This window comes from Tachyglossus aculeatus, chromosome X5 (assembly GCF_015852505.1).
Source record: "Tachyglossus aculeatus isolate mTacAcu1 chromosome X5, mTacAcu1.pri, whole genome shotgun sequence".
Lineage (NCBI taxonomy): Eukaryota > Metazoa > Chordata > Mammalia > Monotremata > Tachyglossidae > Tachyglossus > Tachyglossus aculeatus.
This window is the reverse complement of record NC_052097.1, coordinates 8683765-8709371: the sequence shown is the minus strand read 5'-3', so window position 1 is coordinate 8709371 and position 25607 is coordinate 8683765. Positions and strand designations below refer to the sequence as shown.

Below are 25607 nucleotides of genomic sequence, written 5' to 3'. Positions count from 1 at the left end.
TTTAATGCACAAGACTTCTTTTGTCAGGATGTATAAACAATACACACACACACAAAGAAAAAAAAACTTAAGACGATCATCCTTGGTGCAGAATCAGGAAATACGGACAATTAACTTCATTTTCTTTTCCCCCTATTGTTCCTGAGGCTCGGAATTTGTCAGGTGCAGGTTGCCAAACTGAGTAAAATTATTTTCAGAACTTCCTAATTCCCAGTACCCAGAATGCCAACTTCTGTCATCTTCATTTCTATCAACTTTTCCTCACCAAAATTTCTAAGTCCTCCTTTTTGTGGGAAGTCCATTGGGTTCTACATTTTCTCTCACAGATGCTTATCCTCCACCCTCACTTTCTTCAAATGAATTGCTCCCTTGCAATAATGGAAAAACATGTCAAATATATTCTTTTATTGCTCACAGTGATTCTCAATAAATGATTTATTTTACGAAACTCTGAAACCTTTGCAATAGGCAAGAGCTACTGTGCAGAGCACTGTACTAAGCACTTGGAAAGTACAATTCAGCAACAGAAAGAGCCAGTCCCTACCCAACAACGGGCTACTGTGGATTCTATATCGGAAGCAGGTTACTGTCTGGATTTCTAAAACACAAACGAAGAGTCGTACTCGGTACTCACGGAGCAATCTTCGTCCACTATGAAAATGGTGCACTCCTGCACCTGCATAAAAGAGATAATTGTTGCTGCTATCTTCTTCAGAATGACTTCCAGTGATTGCTGCTCTTCAAAAATCAGGCTAGCAAGGTCAAGCAGCACCTGGACAAAAATGAAAACCCTATGATGACCTCTGCAATAGTTTTGGGAAGAAATGAAACAACACATCAATGTATTCTATCCTTCTCAAAAAATTTATTTTCCATCTGTATATTCGAACAAAGCACGTCCTCCCATGGAAATAGGTGCTTAAACTGATTGGACTTCAATTTGCCAGTTCATTCAGCTCTCCTATGACACGGGGATGGTATTGGTGCAAAACATGACAAAGAAAAATTCGCCCTGAGATATATTCATCAGTTTTTATGCTACACACATGCACATAAGTAGTTTCTTTGAGAAATGGCACACCAAGCCCAGACTGGCACCGTTAGAAAAATGTTCCCTAGTTCGGTTTCCTACTCCCTAGAGTTATTCTGACCTTTTCCTCAGCTAATGGGGCTTAATTAGATGCATGGGCATCAAGAATGAATCACCTGGATATTCGTCCCATTATCCAAGTATTTGATGCAGTGCAGTTATGACCTGAAAGGTCCATTTTTCAATATTTTACCTCAGAAACGTTTCTCTTTTTATTAATAAGAAACAGAATAGAAACAAATATGTCAGAAAATGAAAAGCTACATACACATTTTTTTCTAAACAAGATACACTCAGCTCTCCTATAAAGCCCCTCCCCACGGCACTTGTATATATTTGTACATATTTATTACTCTATTTTATTTGTACATATTTACTATACTTATTTTATTAATGATGTGTATATAGCTATAATTCCATTTATTCTGATGGTATTGACACCTATCTACTTGTTTTGTTGTCTGTCTCTCCCTTCTAGACTGTGAGCCCGTTATTGGGTAGGGACCGTCTCTATATGTTCCCGCTTTGTACTTCCCAAGCGCTTAGTACAGTGCCCTGCACACAGTAAGCATTCAACAAATACGACAATGAATGAATGAATAAAGCAGGAGTTACATTCTTGAAGAATACTGACTTAGGAAAACTCACATTACAGTGTGTTTGGCTTAACGGAACCAGTGTGCATGTGCACAAACAACTTCTTCAGACATCACAACCAGACAGACACATGTTGTTGAGAGAACATTTTCTAATTCCCTGGCCAAGTTCTATCCAAAAAGTGAAGTAAAAATATGAGTTACAGAAGAGTGTTTTCTGAATAGTTATGATCCAAATCACTCAGTTCATATGCTTCAAAAGGCAGTGTAACCAGAACTGCTTATAGAAAAGAAAAAGAGATGTCAGAGAAAAGCCAGTGAAGAGAGGCAAATGAACAGAACTGCAATTCAAGATGCAGCATGTGAAGATATCTCCCATTTCCTCCTTCCCCTCTTCACCAAAAACATGCACTGAGTGCCCGTGAGATGTGGTCTACACATGACAATGTTCAAAGCTAGGTAAGTACATGTTTCTGTCAATAGGTATATACATAGTAAGGCTTGTATAAAGATAAAGAATATACAAATAATTGACCATTAAAACCATACATAAGTTAAACACAAACTGGGTAAATACAAGCTGGGGAAATTTAAAGAGGGAATCCTGGAACTGAAGGAAGTCCTCATTTCTAGTATTCCGATACTTTCCTTTCAAAGAGTGGAGTTTAGAATAACATATTACCAACAACAGTTTCTACAGCTGTTGGCACTGTAGGCGGGAGAAAGGGACTAAGAGTAAGAAAGTGCTGAGAGAGATCTAACTTCAAAAATGAGAACAAGAACCAAGATGCTAAACAAGTTGTGATCAAACCCCCTCAGTATCAGCTTGTTGACAGTCACTCAGTCCTGCAAAATGAATGAATGGTCTCTCTCACTCCCATATACATCAATGGCTAAACTTAGAATCCAATAACATCAGGCCAGAAATAAACAGAAGTAAAAGGTTTTTTTTAGGAGATGGGATGGGGGCGAATTCCTTTAACTTTGTGAACCTAAGTCAGGCAACATTTCTCATCCTATGTCTTGGGAATACATCTTCTGGACACAGTTATGTACATATCTGTTATTTTATTTACTGGTATTGATGTTTGTCGCCCCAACTCTAGATTGTGAGCTCGTTGTAGCCAGGGAATGTTACTGTTTACTGCTGTACTTTCCCAAGCACTTAGTACAGTGCTCTGCACACAGTGAGTGTTCAATAAATACAATTGAGTGAATGACTGAATGAAAAGCCAAACAGCAAAATAATCTGGGAAATGGTCCTGCTGGGCTGTATCCATTCTCCTTTGCCTGAGAGAATAGCAGCATTTATCTTATGAGATTACTGGATTTATTAGTGGAAAATGGGTGCGATTTCTCAGGCTCATTTACTATTATGAGGACCTACAGGGCATTCTTGTACAGACAGACTGTAGCAAATGACAAAAATTTCATGTGTGTAAATAAGACACACCAAGTCCCATCTGACCTTTACCATTCCCTCTGGCCCTTGATTAGACTCGCTGGCTGTACCTGGTTGCGTCTGTTTTCAAGCAGGGATGTCTCATACAGTTGAGCATTGTGGAGAACAATTCCACAAAATGCCAGATAAGCAGCAAAATCCTGAAAAACATACAATTAATTAGGAAGAAGATAATGAAGTGCCAGAGCAGGGTTTCTAATTGCTTGCCATCTGGAAAATGAAAGAACAAATGTTTGCTTTGAATCAAACTGGCAGCAACTACACAAAGGTCAATGAACAACTGGCAGTCAAATTGAAGTCCCCCAATCAAACACACAGCGGTAGTCACACTTCATGGATACAGGCTGCCTCTTCAGTTGGTGTCATTTCATCAATCCATCAGTTTTACTTCTTTAGCGTTTACTGTGCAAAGCATTGTTCTGAGTGCTTGGGAGAGTAAATATGTTCTCTGCCCACAAGGAGCTTACAGTTTAGAGGGAGTTTCATATGACTTATTCTCAGACAAACTTGAAAATAAGAGGCAGCTATTAGAGAGATGAAGTTTATGTTTACTAAATTTAAAAATTATAATAGGCACAATGCAAATCTTGTAAATCAAAAACTATGAAGGATACAGACTTCTATTTATCCAATTCCTCAGCTCCAGGGAGCCAGGAAAACAACAGCAACAAAAATACATGGATGATATGCACACCTTATCTCCCTCCCACTTCAGCATATAGGTCATCGAATAACTGAGGCAACTGTTAAAGCGCTAAGAACAGTGCTTTGCACATAGTAAGCACTTAACAAATGCCATCATTATTATTATTAAAGGAGCAGCGTGGCTTAGTGGAAAGAGCATGGGTTTGGGAGTCAGAGGTCATGGGTTCCAATCCCGGCTCTACCACTTGTCTGCTGTGTGACTTTGGGCAAGTCACTTAACTTCTCTGTGCCTCTGTACCACATCTTTAAAATGGGGATTAAGACTGCGAGCCTCACGTTGGACAAACCTGATTACCTTGTATCTACCCCAGGGCTTAGCACAGTGCTTGGAACATAGTAAGCACTTGGCAAACACCATCATCATCATCATCATTATTATTATTATTATCATTAAGTGCTTACTATGTGACATGGACTATGCTAAGCGCTGGTTTCGATACAGAATAATCAGATGAGACACGGTCCCAGTCTCACATGGATACACAGTCTAAGGGACACCTAAGCACCACATGGCACACATATATATATATATATATATATATATATATATACACATATATATATATATATATACACACATACACATATCTTTAAACTCTATGGCTTCCTACCTCTAATTTATTTTAGAGTCTGTTTATCCCATTTAACTGTAAGCTCTTGAAGGCAAGGGACATGTCTACTAATTCTATTATATACATCTCACACTGTTAGTAAAATACATCAGCAGGACACATTTATTTATATTAATGTCTTTCTCCCCCTCTACACTACAATCTTGTTATGGGCAGGGGACGTATCTACCAACTCTGTTATATTGTACCTTCCCAAGTGCTCTGTACACAGTAAGTGCCCAATAAATACGATTGATAGAACTGATTGAGATGTAGGGTTATGGAACTGGAAAACAGCTCTGGGCAAGGGGCAGTTGAAGTACCGTGCTTCTGAGCCTCCTTCTTTCCCAAAGATAACTTGCATTGGCTGTTCAGGAAGCCTTGCTTTGGATATGCATGGTGAGGCTAAGGATATTGCTGGCTATAGTCAATCAATCAAGCAATGGTAATTACTGAGCGCTTACTGTGTATACTAATCACTTGGGAGAATAGAATACAACAGAGTCGGTAGCACATTTCCTGCTCACAATGAGCTTACAGCTTAGACAGAGATATGCATAAGGACTAACAGGGCACAATGTTCAGTGATTAGCTTTGCGTCTATTTCGGTTTTGTCCCAATTAATCTACAGAAATAGATTTTCTTAGGTCCTTACTAGTAAATTTGACATTAAGAGATGCACTGAAGCTATAATAGACTAATTGCTCTGTATGACCTGAGAGAGTAATTTGCCTCTCTAAGCATTTAATGTCCCATACTGAAAAGAACAATTCTCTGTTTTTTGTTTTACACAGAATTCTGGGAGTACAATTAAGCATGGAAATGGAAGACTTGTAGATGCCCCTGTTATTGAAACAAAAAGTGTTTTATTACACAAGCCTTATTCCCAAATAGATTACTCCGCCGATTAAAAGAAAATCTTATTCCTGTGCGCCGTAGAGTTTGTTCTCCTATTTGTTGATGTACCTGGCCTGTCCAATACAGAGTTTTTTTTTATTCGATTGACTCTCTGATTCGACCATTGCTTAGACCATTTTCCACACCTGGGGTATTCTCCCCACTCAATTTTGTCAACCCAAGCCCACCCACCTCTTCCAAGTCCTTCTGTACAAAAACAAAAACAACCAAAACTCCCACAACCAAATACACTTCCTCCAGAAAGTATTTCCCCAGCAATCCTTCCCCATTTCCAGTCAAGCCATCCCTTCAGATAATAATAATAATAATAATAATAATTGTGGTATTTGTTAAGCGCTTACTATGGGCCAGGCATTGTACTAAGCGCTTAAAATTTTTAAAAAATCTAAATAATGGATATGAGCAGATTTAAAATCTTTCAAAATAGCTACTGCTTGCACTTGGAGTGAGTGATGAGCAGAGCCACACATTAATTCAGATGGTGACTGCCTTTCTTTCAACTGATTCAGCCTGAAATAACAATAATAATTATGGTATTTGTTAAGCACTTACAAAGTGCCAAGTGGTGAAATGACACCAAACACCCCACTGTCTTGTGCTAAGTCTGTAAAATCATTCTGGAAACTTCAGATGTCTACTCCGGAGTCTTAAACTTGAAACTTCTCAGAGACTTATTCGGGGTGTGAGTTGTTCCAAGAGCTCTCGAAAGTTAAACGATACTATAATGGTTAAAGCAACATTTAAAAGTCACTTTGTCCTGCTCCTCCTGTGCAGCTGGTGCCACATAGAATACTTGATAGAACACAACCTCATGTCAATAAATCCCACTGATAGATTGATCAATTCAAGAGACCCTGCTTTAATTTTGTAAGGAAACTGATTACAGAGAGTCTCCCAACAAAAGATTTCAGGATCGAGAACCAGCGCGAAGTAATTTTTTGTGGTGCTAATTCATGCAACACCACTCACACTTTCACATCACCAGTTGTGTTTCTGCAGTGGCACGGAGTGTAACAAGTGATTAGGAGGGCATGAGTACAGTACGCTGAGAAATGCCCACAGGAATTTTACACACCCAAACTACTTGCGACCAAAGTGACCGCAGCATCCTGCCGATGCTGTGCCCTAAGCCCACGGACTACCAGATGGTTGTCTTGGTAGCCACCGCCGCCCTCGCTACTCACATGAGCCAGCTATTTTCAAGATTCCTACAGAGCCTGTCCATCATTTAAACTGCCCTGGTTGATTTGTCAATAAGAGACCTTCATCTCCAATGGCACGGACCTATTAGAAGTGGCTGAACTGTAAGTATATTTTTGTTTTACTTCAGCAAATGCATTTGGCCTACTTTTTATCTGCTTCCAGTTTAAAAAGCATCAAAAACTGTTGGTTCCAATCGACTGCCCAAATAAAGTGAGAGCTCACCCATAAACTGACTCAAAAATAGATACACCGTCTGTTTGTACCTTTTCATCTTTTTCTGTGAATGTCCCGCCATTTCCGGATTTCTTATTGATAGCTTGAGCCACACCGACAACCTGAAGAAACAAAAGGATAAAAGTTCAACCAGTTTCCAACAGGTGAAGCGATTCTAATAAGAGAAAACTATTGACTGAACACAAGGAGCTCTGCTTACCTTTTTTAACACTTCAGTTATTTTTACGACATTTAAGTCTGTTCCTTAGAATGCATTGTACCATTACACCTCATTTGAGATAATACATATTTGAATTCTAAAATCCCCAGGTGGAATCTGTGAGACTGTATCCAATCCTTTCTTTCTGGTATGGAATCCTTGAGCATTCATTTTAACTTGCAGCATTCTAAAAGCTTTTTAACATTTTAAATTCACCTTCTCTTACAGCATCTCGTTTAATTTGCTTTATCGCCAATGCTGTTCATCATTCTGATTCAGATCAACTAACACCATTCTCAGGATGGCGGTGACCGCCCGTGCAGGTACCAGACATTCTGCTGTGTTGTATTATATACGTTCTCTGGACTGTGAGCTTGTTGTGGGCTACCAACTCTGTTGCACTGTACTCTCCCAAACGCTCAGAATAGTGCTCCACACACAATAAGCACTCAAGAAATACCATTGATGACAATGATTATGCTGGGCACGCAGCACAATACAATAACATATGTGACTTTTTGTGGTCATCTGTCTGAGAGTCTGAACACTGAATTTCTGGCCACCCTTTGCTCCAGACCCATTGTGTTCTGGTCCCTATGAACCCAGGCCTCACTTTGGGACCAAAGAACATGGCAGCGGGAGCCGAGGCAGAGGAAGCCCATGGGGCTAAAATAAAAACTGTCAGACACACAGGACAGAGAAAAGTTGATGATGGCCCACTCTAAACTTCACAGTACAGTGCTTAATAGTCTCCAAAACTTCAACTGGGGCTCGGTACAGTACTCAGCATAAAGTAGGTACTAAGCAAACACTGCTGATACTGATCCTTTTCTCTGCATAGTCAAAAGGATCCGCTATCTTCCAAGCCATAGAAGCAGCGTGGCTCAGTGGAAAGAGCCCGGCTTTTGGAGTCAGAGGTCACAGGTTCAAATCCCAGCTCCGCCAATTGTCAGCTGTGTGACTTTAGGCAAGTCACTTAACTTCTCTGTGCCTCAGTTACCTCATCTGTAAATTGGGGATTAAGACTGTGAGCCCCACGTGGGACAACCTGATCACCTTGTATCCCCCCAGTGCTTAGAACAGTGCTTTGCACATAGTAAGCGCTTAACAAAAACCGTCATTATTATTATTAACAACCCCACAGCACATCACTCTGGAGAGCTAACCAAAAATAAACTGAGCAAACGAATATGAAATGCTCAGAGCAGACAACCTTATTAAAACACAAATCATTCTCCAGTCAACATTCCCCTCCCTACTCAAGATATTAATAAAGTGGCTATGGTATTTACTTAGACTGTGAGGTAGGGACTATCTGACCTGATTAACTTGTATATTCCCCAGCACTTAGAACATTGCTTGACACATAATAAATGCTTAATGCCATTATTATTACTCCTGAGTGTCCAGTTGGTGCAGTTCACTATACCAAGCTCTTGGGAAACTACAACCGAAGAATGAGACAACTTTCTGTCTGCAAGGAGCTTACACTCCAATGGGGGCATGGGGAGGAAGACACAGAATAACAAGTTAACTACCTAATTAAATTGTCTTTTCATCCTAAAAAAAGCTCCTTCAACCACTTTAATTTTCTCAGATTCAAAATACAGTGTGTACATTTTATGTATAACACCACAGTACTTTAAATAGTTAAACTGTCCTATTTTAAAATAATGATACCAATTACCTGATGAAAGGACCATCATACTTTACCTGGGGCCTGAGCCAAGTAAGCTAATTCTATAAATTGATATTACTCATTTTTGAATGACAAAGGTGTCTCACTACCTACTGGAAATGTTGGGGTGGGGACAACCTTTCTGATATGGCACTGTTTCTTAGCACAGTACGTTGATGAATATTCCACATTTATTTTCAGGTTCCTTTCACATACAGTCTGAGACAGCCCATTTTTTAATGGAAAAATCACAATGATCAAATTATTAGTAAGGGTGAGGAATCTATTTTCCAAGACTGAAAACCGTATTACCCCGTGAGAACCTCAATAATAATAATAATTATGGCATTTGTTAAACACTTACTATGTGCAAAGCACTGTTCTAAGCACTGGGGAGGATACATGGTGATCAGGTTGTCCCATGTGGGGCTCACAGTCTTAATCCCCATTTTACAGATGAGGTAACTGAGGCACAGAGAACTGATGCAAAGTGAAGCACAGAATTTTAGTGTAAAAATGTAATACTTAATATCCTCTCCCCCTTTTTGCCTCAGACTGGTTTACTGATCTGTCAATGTTTCATTTATTTTGTTTTCATTTCCAAACTGAAAAGGTCTGTTTTATGTCACTTGGAACCATTCAAAAAAAAATTATCTAGAGATAAAAGGATAGTTGCAGGCTTGTTCAATCCACTGGGGCCAAATCAAACTGGAACCATTTTATCTGAGAAGAATATGAGGATTAATTATTCCCTAATGTGTCTGATTTCCAAAACCACATATAAAAATACCCCTACATGTTTAAAGAACTTCTCATCAACTATTACACTGAAAGATCAGTGATCGGTTACAGAACTAAATCAGGGAAATAATTGGAATTGTCTTCTATTCCCCAGAGAGCTCATTATCATCTGATTAGATCAATTTTAGCAGTAAATATATGAGAATGATACCATATGTCTTTTGATAAAGACATGCTATTGTTGCACAAATTACGTGACAGAGCTGGTGGAAACTTTCCTTCCAAATGTTATGTTTGAAATATACAACCCAAAGGCCCTATGAAAATTGAAAATATCAAAGATCAGCCACAGTGTATCATGCAATCTGACTGCCCGGAAAGGAAGATACAATGTGTTTCATAATCAATTTCATTCAGTATAATGACTGGAAAAGAGATGTCTCCTAAAATGTTCTAAACAACCAAAAATCACATTAATGTTTCATGATGAATTACCAAAATTTATAAAATTTAAAGAGAAAAATGAAAAAAGAGCCAAGGTATGTCCATTATCTTTAGAGTCTTTCATATGGTCTTCTTCAATGGTACTTGAGAGAAAATACTCTACTTTAATGCCATCAGTTAGAAACTGATTGACTATGTTTTTCACATTAATCTGGGATGGAAGCCTGGGCACCACACTGGTTTACAACATTCCAGTTTAAATACATATTTTAACCTTATTAATTAATCGATACTGTACTCTCCCAAGAGCTTACTACTGCTCTGCATACGCTCAGTAAATACGACTGACTCATCACTCATACTGTAAATACGACTGACTGATCACTCATACTCACGATATATGGTCACGTGCTATGAATCTGTTTAAAGGTTAAGAAAATCTAATTTGGACTCTCCACAATTTCAATATTGCAATGGAACAATAAGAAAGAGCAATAAGCAAATCCTCCTCAATTTGGCAGGAAACCAGCACAAAGCAACGTAAAGAGATAGCTTCCAGAAAATGACCCTGATTTCCAAACTATTTCCACAAAGTGAAATTTCACCTTCGATTCATCCAAAACCCAGAGTTCATAGTTCCTGTTTTGAGGTTAAGGCTTACTTAAAGGAAGAATAAACCAAAGAAGCATCCATGGAGCCAAGAGGGATCACCAATAAGGCCAGAAGAAGGCATCTAGTTGTTACTCCAAGAAGACCCCCTTCCTCTCACCACCATAAAGAGCATCTCTGAGTCCCCATACTGCTGAACTGATTGCCCCATGATGGTTCTGCTCATTTCTCTGTAGAAGGTGATGTCGCTAATTAGTCACTAATTAATTACGCGTACATACAAAGTACACTTAGCAAAGTTGACCTAACTTCTGTAGACTGTAGTTTGTATTATCTTCCAGAGCTAGAAACTAGAATGCAGTGTTAGCTGACAATACAAGATGAATGAACTGACTTACCTCCTCCCTGTGGTTCTTAATTGGCATACAAAGAATACTCTGCGTCTTGTAACCGGTGATCTGGTCAACTTCTGCATTGAACCTGGGATCCTATCAAGGGAAAAAAAATTATATAAATACCTGCTTGCTCCAAGATTGATTTTCTTCTGTGGTTTAAGAGAATAGAGAAATCTAACCTTCTGCTTACCTTGTTACTAACAGAAAATATTTTCATTATGACCTGCAGCAGTGGATATATAAATCTGTATCCTTCTTGACAGGGGGGAATTATTTCTCAAACAAGGTCTGTGGGAAGCATACCACCAATGCTGACTAATGCACAAGTTCCAAACCCAATTTCACATACTACAACTCTGAATGCCCATCGTGACTTCTACCTTTGTCAAACTGCATCTAGCTTGTAGTTTGTATATATATCTATAATTTCATTTATCTATTTTAATGGTACTGACACCTGTCTACTTGTTTTGTTTTGTTGTCTGTCTCTCCCTTCTAGACTATGGGCCCGTTGTTGGGTAGGGATTGTCTCTATCTGTTGCTGAATTGTACTTTCCAAGCGCTTAGTACAGTGCTCTGCACACAGAAAGCGCTCAATAAATGCGATTGAATGAATGAATTTAGCATTTGCCAAAGTAGATGAAGGGATATTGAATCTGGCAAAGGGTAAGAAAACCATTTGAATCATCAAGTTAACAAATCAATCTGATTTAACCTTTATTTGGCTAGCCTGCTTCCTTCCCCAACATTATCGGTGAATTAAGTTGAAATGCTAAGGCTGTGCAGAGATGCCACTGGAACTGATTCAGAGGCTTCATAGACGAGCCTCTCATGACATTTCTATAGACTTTGTCTGTGCCCAGCCTGGGAAATCATCGAGAAACCAAATACCACCACCTCCATGCAATGTCACCCTCTTGATTAAAGTCAGGGTCAGTAGCTGTGGGACTCTGGGTTTGAGTCCAAACCCAGGAAAAAGGAAGGAGACAAGGAGGGGAGGCAACGCTCAGGTAGAGTAATGTATCAACACTATGGAGAGGCATTTTTTTATAAACCAACCCCCAAGTACATGAGTGAATTAAACCAACATGAATCATGCCCTCAAGGAGGCAGCGATATAAAAATAAAATTGGTGCGGACAAACCTAAAACAGTCATGCAGATAAAGATACACTCATATTAATGTGTAAAAGCAAGTATTTATTTTGAGTCCAGTTCTCCCAGTGACTAAAGTTACTCCCCGGAAGGTCAGCACTTTGAGAGCATTGTTAGCTCTTTCAGACCTCTTGTGAGAGTTTAGTGCACTGCTACATTAGTGTGCACATATGAAGTAACACCCAGGGTATTTCCCTAGTGGCTTGAACAAATTGATGCTCCTCTCCAAGTGCTTCTGAGAAAATCCTACTGTGGTGTATTTTGTTGGCATTGAAAAAAATGGCAGAGTGGAGGAAAGAGGATCAGTATCTTACTATTTCCACTGAGTCTGGGAAGATTTCGGAAATATAGTGTGATTTCAAGAGCTCCTAGGAAGTCGCAAGGGCGTAGAGTCTGACAGGTGTTCTAGAATTAGGACATGGATTTGGAAAGATCACTGGCTATATTAATATCAAGGGACATCGAATCCCAACACCTCTGCCTTATTTCTGTTGTCACCCGAGGCCTCAGAGTCTTAGTTGTCTCTGGTCAATGGTGTGTCGGATAAACAGCATTTTGCAGAGAACAGATCTGAAGAAGCTGCACTCACCCCAGATACTGACTCACGCTGTACTTATGGGAAAGTCATTTATCCCTTCTTTGTTTCTTTGCCTTTCGTTTTAAAATGGAAATGGTTCCTGTTCCTGTTGGACATTTGTTAATAGTTCTTGAGGAAAAGAACAAATTGTTGCTTGGGAAAGAATTTCTCTCAAGCACCTTGATTTTCACTGTATATGCTACTTTACACTTTCCATTTTGGCACTCTTCAGCGACCATTTCACTTGTCGCTTTTCCGCCTCCCAAACTAGGTTGTTATGTTTGGGATCTGAGCATGCCAGAGAGAAGTTTGTTTTAAGAAAGACAAGCTTAACATTTTCCCAAACTATGAAACTTAAAAACACTTCCTCTGTCCAATGCTAAGCATTAAGTGCCTCTTTTAGGAATGCCAGATGGCATTAAATTTCAGAGTTTTCAACTGGGGTTCCACACAACACACCCCGATGGGCTCTGTTATTTTTCCATCAGGGTCAGATTACCTCTAAGCGACAGGCCAAACTCATTTCCCCTAGACCAGGCAGAACTTCCAGGGAAGACACTTTTGGGAATTAGCTACATCTTCTGTGACTTCACTAGGGGATGGGGTTCAAGCCACAGGGACTGAGGCTTCCCCTGCCTCTCTGGGAAAAGTTCATAAAGTGTGGCTTGCCCCATATTCCCCCTAGGGAAACAATCCAAATTCCTTCTGGAGGAGTTCCAGAATTCTGGGCCCACCATATTCAATTGCATTATGAATGTGGGCACAATCTCAAACTTAGGACCATTTTAGTTCCACGGGTCCAATGAAATCAGGAGGAGAGGTTCTTGAACTTCCCACACTCCCTCTCCTCTGACAGTTTCACATGCCTCAGAACACAAATGGTTAGGAATCGATGCTCCTCAGCAATTAATGGGAGACAGAGACCAGCTTGGCTGGTGGGTTTCAATCAGACTGTTAATGAGGAACATACTGTTCAGCACATTATTTCAGGAGCGGAATGGGGAATAAAGTATCGAGACAGAGAAAATCAAACTCAGAGATGAAATTCCAGGAAGCAAAGAACTAAAGTAAACCAAGCTATTTCTGATCAGGTGCAATTAGTAGAACTAGTCCTTCTCACACATCTGACTCCAAAAATCTTAGAAAATTCACTTCCTAGGAAAGAAGGCCCTCTTACTCTCCAACTACTGCAGCAGTTTTGGGAAATTATACCTGATGTGGTTATTACGGCCAATGACCAACCACCTCTATTCCTTACTTGCCCAAGTGCAACTTCATTGCCACTTTTGGACTTCTGTTGAGAAGTGAGTGGGGGTGGAGTAGCATCTTCAGGCTCATTTTATATGAGACTTCAAAATCGTGATTTTTCAACTTCCCACCACCCTTCCAAGCCCCCCTCGCTCCAGGCAGAGAGAATTTTCTTCTGAAGCTGTAATTGCTGGAAGAGTGTGAAAAGGGAAAGGAGCACTGTTTGGCTTGGGACTCATATTGGAGAACCAAAACCATTCCGATGAATATTTTATGAAGCTTTCCAAAACCTTAACATGAATTCTTCCACTCTAGAGGACTGGTGGTCAGATAGACAACTTTATTAGGGAGAAACTTAGCTGAGCAACGAGCTTGAGGAGCTAAAGATGAAAGTACTCAGGACTCTAAGGAGAGAAATCAACAAGACAAAGAAAATAAACATGAGAAAGTAACTTTAACAAGCTTAAGAAGGACCCAACTGAAAGAAAGTCTAAGAACCAATAAAATCCAAAAATCTGGACTCTCTCTAAACTGTTTGGCAGAAACAAGAACATATGGAGACTAGTCAGTTACACCCAGAATTATAAGTGGGGAGGCCTGAATGAAGTTGAAAGGCACAAAAAGTCACTATGGTGGAATATACAGAAATAGCAAGTGGAATATACAGAAATAGCAAGACGATGATGAACAACAGAAAATTGGGGTTTCTTTTATAAGACAACAGAGGAAAATGTGGCTTCCAGAAGAGACTGGACGGAGAGTTGAATTGCGATGATTCCAAACGGTAGAGGCCTTAAGCTATTTTTTCTGTCTTTAAAAAGAAAAGAGTCCCTGTAAGGTTCGGGCTAATTCGGGGAACACTCAGCCAGGAACCTGTGGATGTTTCTTCTTGCGCACTTGGCCAGAGTGGAAGAATGGGAACACAGAGTAGCCTTTTCCCTGCCCTACACTCTTCTATGAAATGACTGGACAAAAATCACTCTCACTGACCTCAACCATTCCAGCAGCACTGAAGCTTTGCTCCTAACAAGTGGGTCAAATGGGATGACACCATGCTATCGAAAGAGCCGCTGTCAGGTGAGCTGATGTGTTGCTTCTGCAAACACAAAAGGTTGAAGAAACAAGAGACCATTCTGAAGCCAGCATATGCATTAGGCAGCATACGCACTGCCTGCTAGGAAGGAACAGCAGCCGACTGATTCGTCTGCAAGGAGAAGAAAGGGGATGGCTCTCTACAAGCAGAGACATCACGCGGCCCATAAGGCAGAGAAGCAGAGCTACGGCGAAGATCTGCCTTACAGATGTGGTAACATCTGCCACCCAGATGTATACTTAGAAGATGGGGATTGAGGATTAGAGTTTTCAGCACCTTTTAACACATGGATTCTAAACCACAGAGTGACATTTTGAAAAATAAAGGGAGATAATATAATGCAATAATCACTAAACTCCTACGGATGTTTTAGAAGCTAAAATGGATTAATACTATCCCTAGCAGTGTCTGAATACAAGACCTCATTTAAACAAGTTTCCCAAAAAACTTCATAAATTAAATAGCTCATGTCTATACATTACATTAATAACTGTTTAAATGCATAACCATCTTCAGACTGGCAATATTCAAGTATTTTTATTTGTAATATTTAAGGTTTTAAAAGTATTTTTCTTTTTTTTGACTACTTGATCTTAAGGTATATTGATAAATATGTACACTTATATACCATAGTCCTGAACAAATTTTTAACCACTGCCGTTCTTGGATAAAAAAATGAAACCAGTTCCCCACTGAAACCTCTTTGAGGCAGGGACCATGTTTTATTTCTATTCTAGGTTCTACTATGGTGCACTCCACGTCACCCTGACTTGCTCCCTTTAATCCTCCCCCAACCCAGCCCCACAGCACTTATGTACATATCTACAATTAATTTATTTATAATAATGTCTGTCTCTCTCTTTATAGTGTAAGCTCACTGTGGGCAGGGAATGTATCTGTTATATTAGACAATACTCTCCGAAGTGCTTAGAACAGTGCTCTGCACACAGTAAGTGCTCAATAAATACTACTGACTCACAATAAATGCTGCTGTGGATGATGGAGCATTTTCAAACTCTCTTTTGGCCCTATGATTAAAAGAAGGTAAGATTTAGTCCTAAAGTCAGGAACAAAATTAAGTTCTAAAGTTACTCACAACCCCCTTAAAGATAATATAAGCTCTCTATTAAGTACAAAGTGAACACAATTTGGCTCCAAAGAGTAGAAAATAAATTTCCCCCTGCCTTTATTTCATTCTACTGTACATGACAAAAATGCTTAGGAAGGGCTTCTATCAATTCTGAGCCTTTTAAAGGGAAAGTCTGAGTTCCAGTGTAGATAGTGAAGCAGCATGGCATAGTGGATAGAGTCCGGGAGGCCTGGGACTCCAAAGGTCATGAGTTCAAATCTCAGCTCCGCCACTTGTCTATTGTGTGACCTCAGGCAAATCATTTCACTTCTCTGGACCTAAGTTACCTCACCTGTAAAATGGGGATTGAGACTGTGAGCCCCACTTGGGACAACTTGTCTACCTTGTATCTACCTCAGCACTTAGAACAGTGCCTGGCACATAGTAAGCGCTTAAAAAATACCATAATTATTATTATTATTACTACTATAAGGAAAAATGATTCAGATTGTTGGGACCACAGACGGCAGCACATTCATTCTGCACATTTCCACATCATTTAAATCCTAACCTCAGAGCCGAGCTAAAAAATATGTAAGCATCTTGAGATACAAAACATACATACCGACTGGTACCATGTATGAATAGAGCAGCTCATTTCTTAAGACACACTGCTTGAAGCTACACTGTATCTGGTTGTTTTAAATGGTGGACATTTTGGTGAACCGAAAAGCTTCTCTTGACAAGGGATGGGTTTAGTCATTGCTCTGCCTGAACGTAAGTTTAAGGGTCATACAGAGGTCTGAGAATACAGAGTCAGAGGAGTATCAGTGCATAGTTTGTTTATATGCATAATTAGAATGAAAATTCAATGTATTTATTCTGATACTACTGTTGTAAGTATTTTCAGGAATCTGTCCCTTAGAATACAAGTGCCTTGTGGGAAAGGAATATATTTTGTACTTCTGTTGTATCTTCCCAGATGCTTAGTTTGTACTTAATATATATCGGAACTACTGCTACTGCTGCTGCTGCTACTACTACTACTACTACTACTACTACTACTACTACTACTACTACTATCTTGTGGGTGAAACCCCCAAAGTATCTTTGGTGTGGGATAAAGGCACAGGATAGGTTTATAAAAGAGGCTTTAGATCCATGATGAATCCGTGATGCTTCACGGAAACAGACTTCTCTATTTCTTTCTTTGTGCTTTGAACTTCCTACCCACGCGAACTCTGGGCTGATAGCAACAACTAATTTTCACGCTTATTCCCCTAGAGAACCAACACTCACTCTGGAAGTTCTGCACTGGAATCCTTTGAGAAATAACACTATTACCCCCACCATCCACTTGAGTCCAAGTAGAGCAGTGCTCCTTGGTACGCCATTAGGCAGAAGATGACACCAGACTGGCCCAGTTCCTAAAAGGATAAATTACAAGGCGCAAAGTGCACAGCAAAGGTAGTCTTTAGTTCCTCGAAGCATTCCACAACTCAAAGAAAATCAAATTCTCCATGTAGAAAAACCGGCAACACTCTAGTAGGTATTTGACATGAATCTCAAATGGACTGTCCATTGCCCTGCTGACACAGAACTGTCCTCTACAGTGCTGCCCTGGGACCTGCCCAATACAGATGAAAGGAGTCAAGACTGCCTAAAGGGATGGTAAGTGGATAGAGCAAAGAACTAGGAAGGCATTCTGTTCCCTGACAAGCTCCAGCGAAGCACTTTTGACTTTAATATCAAATCCCGAGTAATGACAGTTTGTGGCAAAAGCCTTCACATCCATTACCCGGTAGACTAGCCTTTTAGTAACTCCCTTGCTTTTAATAGTTTTTGGTGGCCCCACCATTCAACCCAATGCTCCCATTCTCTTTCTTCCGGAAGGTCTATAGTTACCTCGTATGCATCTTTGATGTTCAAAGGCTGACCAAGAGCCGCCACGTGGCCCACAATCCCCTTGTTCCACTCCAATCGGATACAGTTATTGGATGCTTCTTCCAACGTAGAGCCCTCTGCAACATCAAACAGCCGGCTGATGAGAAATTTCTCGTTGGAGCTATCCTCACAGACCAGGAAGAGGGAATAACGGTCAGCGGCAATGAGCCCGTGGATATGGAGGAAGATTTTGTGGCACAAGGCCGTGACATCCAAATGACTGGAAATATCTTTCACTAATTCCAGTAGTCTCGAGCACTGGTCGCCAGCATCCGTTCCAAACCTGGGGGACTGCAGAGGCATCTGCTCCTTCTTCTCAGAGTCAGAGAGGAAGCTCACCGTCCCAATGGAATCCTTGACCACGATGGGCCTGAGAGGTCTGTCGAACTCAGAGGCAGAAATTTTCCTCACCGGGGTCCCGTGGGCAGCAATTTCTGAATGCGGTGTCTGCTGTGTAGGACAAGAGCAGGACTCGGGGTGACCTTTGACTCCCTCTTTGCAGGCTGGGATGGTGTGAACTCTTTCAGCGAACCAGGCATTGACCATTTCTCTGAAAAACAGAGTATGAGAAGTTATTCAAGATTCCAATAGGGGAACAAGTGCTGAAGGACCCTGAATGCGGATTTAAAGTGGCCCCGCTAATGCATGAGCACTCGCCTGCCCTTTTACAAGTGGTAAACAAAGCTGTGCACTCAATGTGGGCACCTGTACAATCCCCCATGTCTAGGCAGTGGTGATGTTGATTTCAGGGAAAACTAACTGCCTTATTCATTTGAAATTACGTGAAAGCAGAAAAAAGGCGCCACCGAGCAAATGAAATAACTGGTTATTGTGGGCAATTAATTGGGGGAAATGATGGCTTGTTTTCAAAGCTGCAGTTTTCATTGCGTACATCTGTAATGCTTACACTTTCCAGCTCTACATTCCATTGCTTTTGAGTTCATTTTAAGGAGAAAATAGGAAACACGCTTTGGCTCTAATGTGATCAAGTGACCTGAGAATTTTCTCTAAAACTTAGGGGAGAGTTCTGCCCAAAAGTGCCCCCTGCTTTTATTGGAAAAAGTAAACTGGGATAGTAGGGAAAGAATAGGTTATATTTTCTAAGCAAAAAATGATTTAAATACATAAGTTCGGTCTGTTTTTTATGGCCTATAGTCAAATAGCACAGATTACCTACAAGACTAAAAACTCATTGATATGTAAAGCCTGCTAAGAAAGACAACTGAGACATTCGTTTTTTCTGGAAAATTACAACCAACCCTCACCATTTTAGCAGAATTACCTCCAAAAGGAAAATGGTGGGAACACATTCGAGGATGCCCCAAGTATCCCAACTTGCCTTCCACAACTATGGCAAGAAGGCCAAAGACAACCGCATCACGAAGGCTCCACAAAATGTAATAATAATAATTTTGGTATTTGTTAAGCGCTTACTAAGTGCAAAGCACTGTTCTAAGCGCTTAGGAGAATACAAAGTGATCAGGTTGTCCCATGTGGGGCTCACAATCTTAATCCTCATTTTACAGACGAGGGAAGTGAGGCACAGAGAAGTTAAGTGACTTGCCCAAAGTCACACAGCTGACAAGCGGCAGAGCTGGGATTTGAACCCATGACCTCTGACTCCCAAGCCCGGGATCTTTCCACTGAGCCACACTGCTTAACGTTGGGTAGACCAAGGGACTGTGGAGGTCACTGTGGATACCACTGAGAATGATAGATTCTGAGGAGCCAAAAAACTCTGCTATTCTAACCACAGAACCCTGCTTCTTTTTAACTTTCATTTTATGCATTTGTCTGTCTTATGTCATCTCTCCTTATGTATGTCTGTGGTCATTCCCCCTTCCCTACTTCAGTTCTTAGATTGTGAGCCCTTCGAGGGTCAGGGACCACGTATGACTAACACTCATGCATGGAAGATTTCCCAGGACTTGGTATAGTTCTCTTCACCCAGAAAGCATTTAATAAATACCATTACTTCTACTCTTAACTATGCTAATTATCTTGACTATTTGCAGTGTGACAAGCAAATTCTAGAGGAACTCCTATGTCCAAGAGATAAAAAGTTTCCAATAAAAATCTACAAAGCACGACTAGATGCCATTTAAAAAGATTTATTTTGGCAGGGTGATTTCAATGAAACTTCGAAAGAAAAAAAGGGGAAAAAATTGAGGAAAGTCTACCACCAAAATATCTCCTTTCGTAGCCTCTCAAGTGATAGAAAACACTGTCAAGGGTAGGTCTCCTTTAAGACTCCAAGTCTGAACTTGGAATTCTGAGCAATCTCTTGTGACAAATACCCAAACATTACTGTTGGGGGTTTGGGTTTGTTTATTCTTGGGAAGAGTTTCCTGTTTCTAAGAAAAAAAAAAAGCTGACCACCAACCTCCTCCGAGTCTCCCTCCCCCACCCATCATGGCCACACAAGTTTCAAAGAAACTCCCTATTTTTCAAAAGGCTCATAAAAAATTAATCATTTGATAAGACGCTATGGGTCGGAGACTACTCGCCGGCATAAGACAAGACAAAACAAGTTACAGGAAAAAAATCAAGACATACGAATTTAACCTGTACTAAAATATACAGTTTGGATTGTTAAAAATAAAATGGATTTTATTCCATCTAATTTTAAGTTTTGTTGGACCACCGTATTTGAAACAGTATATGATCCCTTGAGAGATCCTTCAGTCCCACTGCCCATTATGTAGCCCTTTAACTCCAAAAGATAAAGGCTATCGGAGTGAAACAAGGTATAATAGGCCCTTAGTACCACCTCAGGAAGAAAAGCCTTTCTTCTCTGCCTGTCACATAAGATGAAATGCTGAGGTAAAGAAACAATTTGGTCACATTTTCCAAAGGCCTCATTTCAGTCTCTCCGGTCACAAAAGTAGCTCAAAATCATCCACAGTGGTAAATCAGAGAGTCTCCACATGTTTAGTTGGCTAAGCAGAAGCATTAACTCAATGCAATGAGCAATTATGTCCCCCTAGTCTACTGCAAGATAAACAATGTGAGCAAAAAAATGCAAATCTGCTCTTTCAAAAATTGGCTTTATAGTTGTTGCTTTTTACATTTTTAGGCATATTTTTAACCAAAGATAATCACCCTAGCCAGTACCTAATGATGAAGCCTAAAAATTCTCTTGAATTTGGGTAAACAAGTTTTTGAAAAGTAATCATTCCAGAAATTCCTTCTTTTTTTTCCTAATCACTTAGGTAGTATTGAACAGATGTACTAATCTTGAAAGAATGTTAACTGGAACATTAAACTAGTTCATTTTTAAGTAAGTAATGGGACACCTTTCTATGGAACTTAAGTACATTGTAGCCGATCGCATTTTCTTTCACATCCTTCCCACATGTTTCTAGCTCTATGACATTCTTGCACTTTATAATATATATATATATGTGTGCATATATAGAAGTGCATGCACACACACACACACAGTGCATCTGCACAAGTTTACATAATTCTTCCCCTTAAAGTCTGAAACAACTAGACATAGAGACATGGAGCTATGTCATCAGTGGTGCAGGTTTTTGAGCCCAGATCCAACTGGAAGAGAATTTTTCAGGTTGCCTGGACGTCAATCAATCAATCAATCAATCAATCGTATTTATTGAGGCGTGGGCTGCGCACACCGCTATCGCTGCAACGCCTTTTCATTCATTCATTCATTCAATTGCATTTAATGAGCGCTTACTGTGTGCACAGCACTGTACTAAGCGCTTGGGAAGTACAAGTTGCCAACATATAGAGACGGCCCTTACCCAACAACGGGCTCACAGTCTAGAAGGGGGAGATAGACAACAAAACAAAACATGCAGACAGCCTTCCTCCAAGCAAGTCCTCGGTCCTGAAATCTTTGTGATCAGAAGGAGGCACACCTGGAATTTTCCAAGGGAGATTCCGCATAATTCTAGCCAACACGAAGTACAGCTGCATTCCCATACTGACCACTCATTGACATTACTAATAAGACATTTACTGGGTGAAGAGGGAAACACAGAAGGTCAGAGAGCCATAGAGGATTGGACTGTGGGGAGAAGGGTAAGGACTGTGATAACAGGAAGGAATTAAGAGGAAAAAGGGTGAATGACAATAACAGTTTAGGATGGCAGAGCGGGTGAGGGGCTGACTCGATCAGCCCTAGTTGGTGGTGGTGGTGGGGATTGGTATTTAAAGAGGGTGGATGATTGATAATTGTGATTTGTTAATTATCAAATTAACAAGTAGTAGGAGGGTGGACAGAGATTTAAAGAGGGGTGGGCAAAGTATGCATTCTGTGTTAAAATAAAGATGGGGGGGGGAAGGAAGTCAAATGACTTGTATTTCCCCCAGTGCTTAGAACTGTGTGGGGCACATAGGAAGCACTTAAATGCCATCATCATCATATATACTAAAAAAGTAATCTTGGAAAGAAACAATAAAAACAAAAAATTCAGAATACATTGGAGAAAGAGAGGGAGAGGCCATTAAGTAGGAGAAGGGGAAAGGAATAGAGAAAAAGGGAAAGATGCTTTCAAAGCAGTCTGTGTGAAAAGGAGATATTTCTACTAATAGACCACCAGCCTGATTTGCAAACAAAGATACCAAACTTTCCATCTGGCTTAGAATTTTAGCAAACCCAAACCATCACTCCACTATGGTAGGACTAAAAAATGATGAGGTTCCCAGCTACCCATCGCTAGTTCAATCAATCAATCAATCAATCAATCGTATTTATTGAGCGCTTACTATGTGCAGAGCACTGTACTAAGCGCTTGGGAAGTACAAATTGGCATCACATAGAGACAGTCCCTACCCGATAGTGGGCTCACAGTCTAAAAGGGGGAGACAGAGAACAGAACCAAACATACCAACAAAATAAAATAAGTAGGATAGAAATGTACAAGTAAAATAAATAAATAAATAAATAAACAGAGTAATAAATATGTACAACCATATATACATATATACAGGTGCTGTGGGGAGGGGAAGGCGGTAAGGCGGGGGGATGGAGAGGGGGACGAGGGGGAGAGGAAAGAAGGGGCTCAATCTGGGAAGGCCTCCTGGAGGAGGTGAGCTCTCAGCAGGGCCTTGAAGGGAGGAAGAGAGCTAGCTTGGCGGATGGGCAGAGGGAGGGCATTCCAGGCCCGGGGGATGACGTGGGCCGGGGGTCGATGGCGGGACAGGCGAGAGCGAGGTACAGTGAGGAGATTAGTGGTGGAGGAGCGGAGGGTGCGGGCTGGGCAGTAGAAGGAGAGAAGGGAGGTGAGGTAGGAGGGGGCGAGGTGATGGAGAGCCTTGAAGCCCAGGGTGAGGAGTTTCTGCCTGATGCGCAGATTGACTGGTAGCCACTGGAGATTTTTGAGGAGGGGAGTAACATGCCCAGAGCGCTTCTGGACAAAGACAATCCGGGCAGCAGCATGAAGTATGGATTGAAGTGGAGAGAGACACGAGGATGGGAGATCAGAGAGAAGGCTAGTGCAGTAGTCCAGACGGGATAGGATGAGAGCTTGAATTAGCAGGGTAGCGGTTTGGATGGAGTTCAATAAAAAACAGGAGTTTCTTTTGAATTTCAGAAACACCAAATCCTCACAGGCTTTACTACACCTAGTTCTCTTATAAAGGACGGGTTGTGTACTTGCAAAATACCCCATTAAGGAAAACTCACACGGTAGTGTTCACCCATTAGAGTGGAAGTTTCTTGTGGACAGGGAATGTGTCCCTTTTTTCCTCAGTACTTCCCAAGCACCTCCAACAGTGCTCACAACCTTGACAATAGCAACCCACTTTGATTCCAGGTGCTTGGGCCCAAAATGGTTTCTTCCAACAGTGCAGCGTACTGTCAACAGGCTCGCACTGTTGTACAAACATTCCCTTATTCCTCTAACAAGGTTCTAACCAAAAGGGGTAAGAAAAACACTCAAGTGCTCCAATTAGAATAGAAGCAGTGTGGCCTCATGGTTAGAGTATTGGCCTGGGAATCAGAAGGATCTGGGTTCTACGCCCAGCTCCCCCACTTGTCTGCTGTGTGACTTTGGGCAAATCACTTCATTTCTCTGTGCCTTAGTTTCCTCATCTACAAAATGCGGACGGAAACTGGGAGCCCTTTGTGGGACAGGACCTGTATCCAATCCAATTTTATTTTGTATCTACCCCCACCTGGTACAGTGCCTGGCACATAGTCAGCGCTTAATGAATACTACAATTAAGATTATTACAATCAGAAAGGAAACTGAGAGTTCATCCAGTTGGCTTTCTACTTCCATGCTGACAAGCACCGAAACTTGTCTCCCAAGCTAGCTGTCTCCCTAGACTTGAATTTTTGAGCAAGGGATTTCCTGGACGTCTTTGAAAATGAATTCCAGAATCTGTCCGACCTTTTCCATCCATGAAAAATATATCCCTTCTGCTGAAATTTAAGGCCATTTCCTCAATAAATACCACTGTGTGATTATTTTGGACTTTCAACTGAAATTGTCAGGATAAGTCCTCAACTGAAATTGTCTGCAAAAACTGTCTAACCTCCCTACTTAAATATAAGAGTTCACCACTTATGCCAGTCCCTTAGCCACCACTGCCTGGAGAATAAAACTGGCCATAGCATGAATTCAACCCTACCCTTCCCTAGAGCGATGAGTAAGGGTCACACAATTTGAGAGACACTGAGGGTAATACTTAATGGAGAAAGGCCAAAGGAATCAGAACTGCTTAGCCTGAACAAGAAGGAGAAAGATAACTTACTAGCAATATAGAAATACAGTATATGAAGGGTTACTTCCCTGAGGCTTAATTTTCTCCATTTCCCCTAAGGATATAAAGAAGGAAATGGAGTAAAATTAGATTAGGACAGATTTAAATTAGGCGCATGGAAAACTTCCTGATTACAAGGGATATTGAATAGTGCACTGAAGAGATGAAGAGAAGTCTCCTTTCAGAAGTACGTTAAGGCCCTAGACTCCTGCTAGGGAAAGTTTAAGTTCAGCATTGCCTGAAAGGATGGAGATGACTAGAAAGGGACCCTTGGATTCTAGATTTAAAAAATCAAAGGGGGTATAATTGCTTTGTTAATAGCAACTTCCCTAAAAAGCTTTATTATAAATGTTTTTTAACTAATCGCCATCATGCCCTTTTGATATAATTACAGACAGAATAAAACCAATGTCAATTTCACATGGGTGGACCAAAAAAAAAAAAATCACCAAATAAGAATATTAAGGAGTCAAGACTAGAAGTCAGATGTGTTCCTCTAATCCCAGTTGTACTGTTTCAATAAGAAGCTGCTTATGGGATTGGCAAATAAGGCTTTTATGCTATTTGAAGGTTTGTTTGTTTTTTTTCCTGACAAAATGACACAGTCCACATGTTCATTGTTTCTCTTTTTGGTAAAAATGAAATAATGGGTCCAAGGAAATCTTAAGAACACCTCCACAGATATAATTAATGGTTAATAATTTATATTTTATAATATATTGGTAACATTTTTTATAATCATAGTTAGTACATACTGGCACATGTAAAAAAAATCACCATAACACATTTTAGTATTATTGTCCAAAAAAGGAAAAATTTATGGTATGTACGGATAGGGCAAAAGGGTAAAAGAACTTCTTGATACTGATGAATACAGTATTACATAACCCTTTAACCACCAG

General features: G+C 40.5%; 1 protein-coding gene across 2 annotated transcripts in view; it reads right to left on the bottom strand.

Moving 5' to 3' along the window:
* Nucleotides 1-25607, bottom strand: part of PDE5A (phosphodiesterase 5A) — a 100441-nt gene that overhangs the window by 53037 nt on the left and 21797 nt on the right. For both annotated transcript variants that reach the window (XM_038769169.1, XM_038769168.1), the window contains exons 2-6: nucleotides 17932-18520; nucleotides 10889-10978; nucleotides 6849-6920; nucleotides 3199-3288; nucleotides 635-772 (exon numbers count right to left, since the gene is read on the bottom strand). In XM_038769169.1, the coding sequence (XP_038625097.1) occupies nucleotides 635-772; nucleotides 3199-3288; nucleotides 6849-6920; nucleotides 10889-10978; nucleotides 17932-18516 (975 nt within the window). In that variant the 5' untranslated portion in view covers nucleotides 18517-18520. The remainder of the gene's footprint in view (nucleotides 1-634; nucleotides 773-3198; nucleotides 3289-6848; nucleotides 6921-10888; nucleotides 10979-17931; nucleotides 18521-25607) is intronic.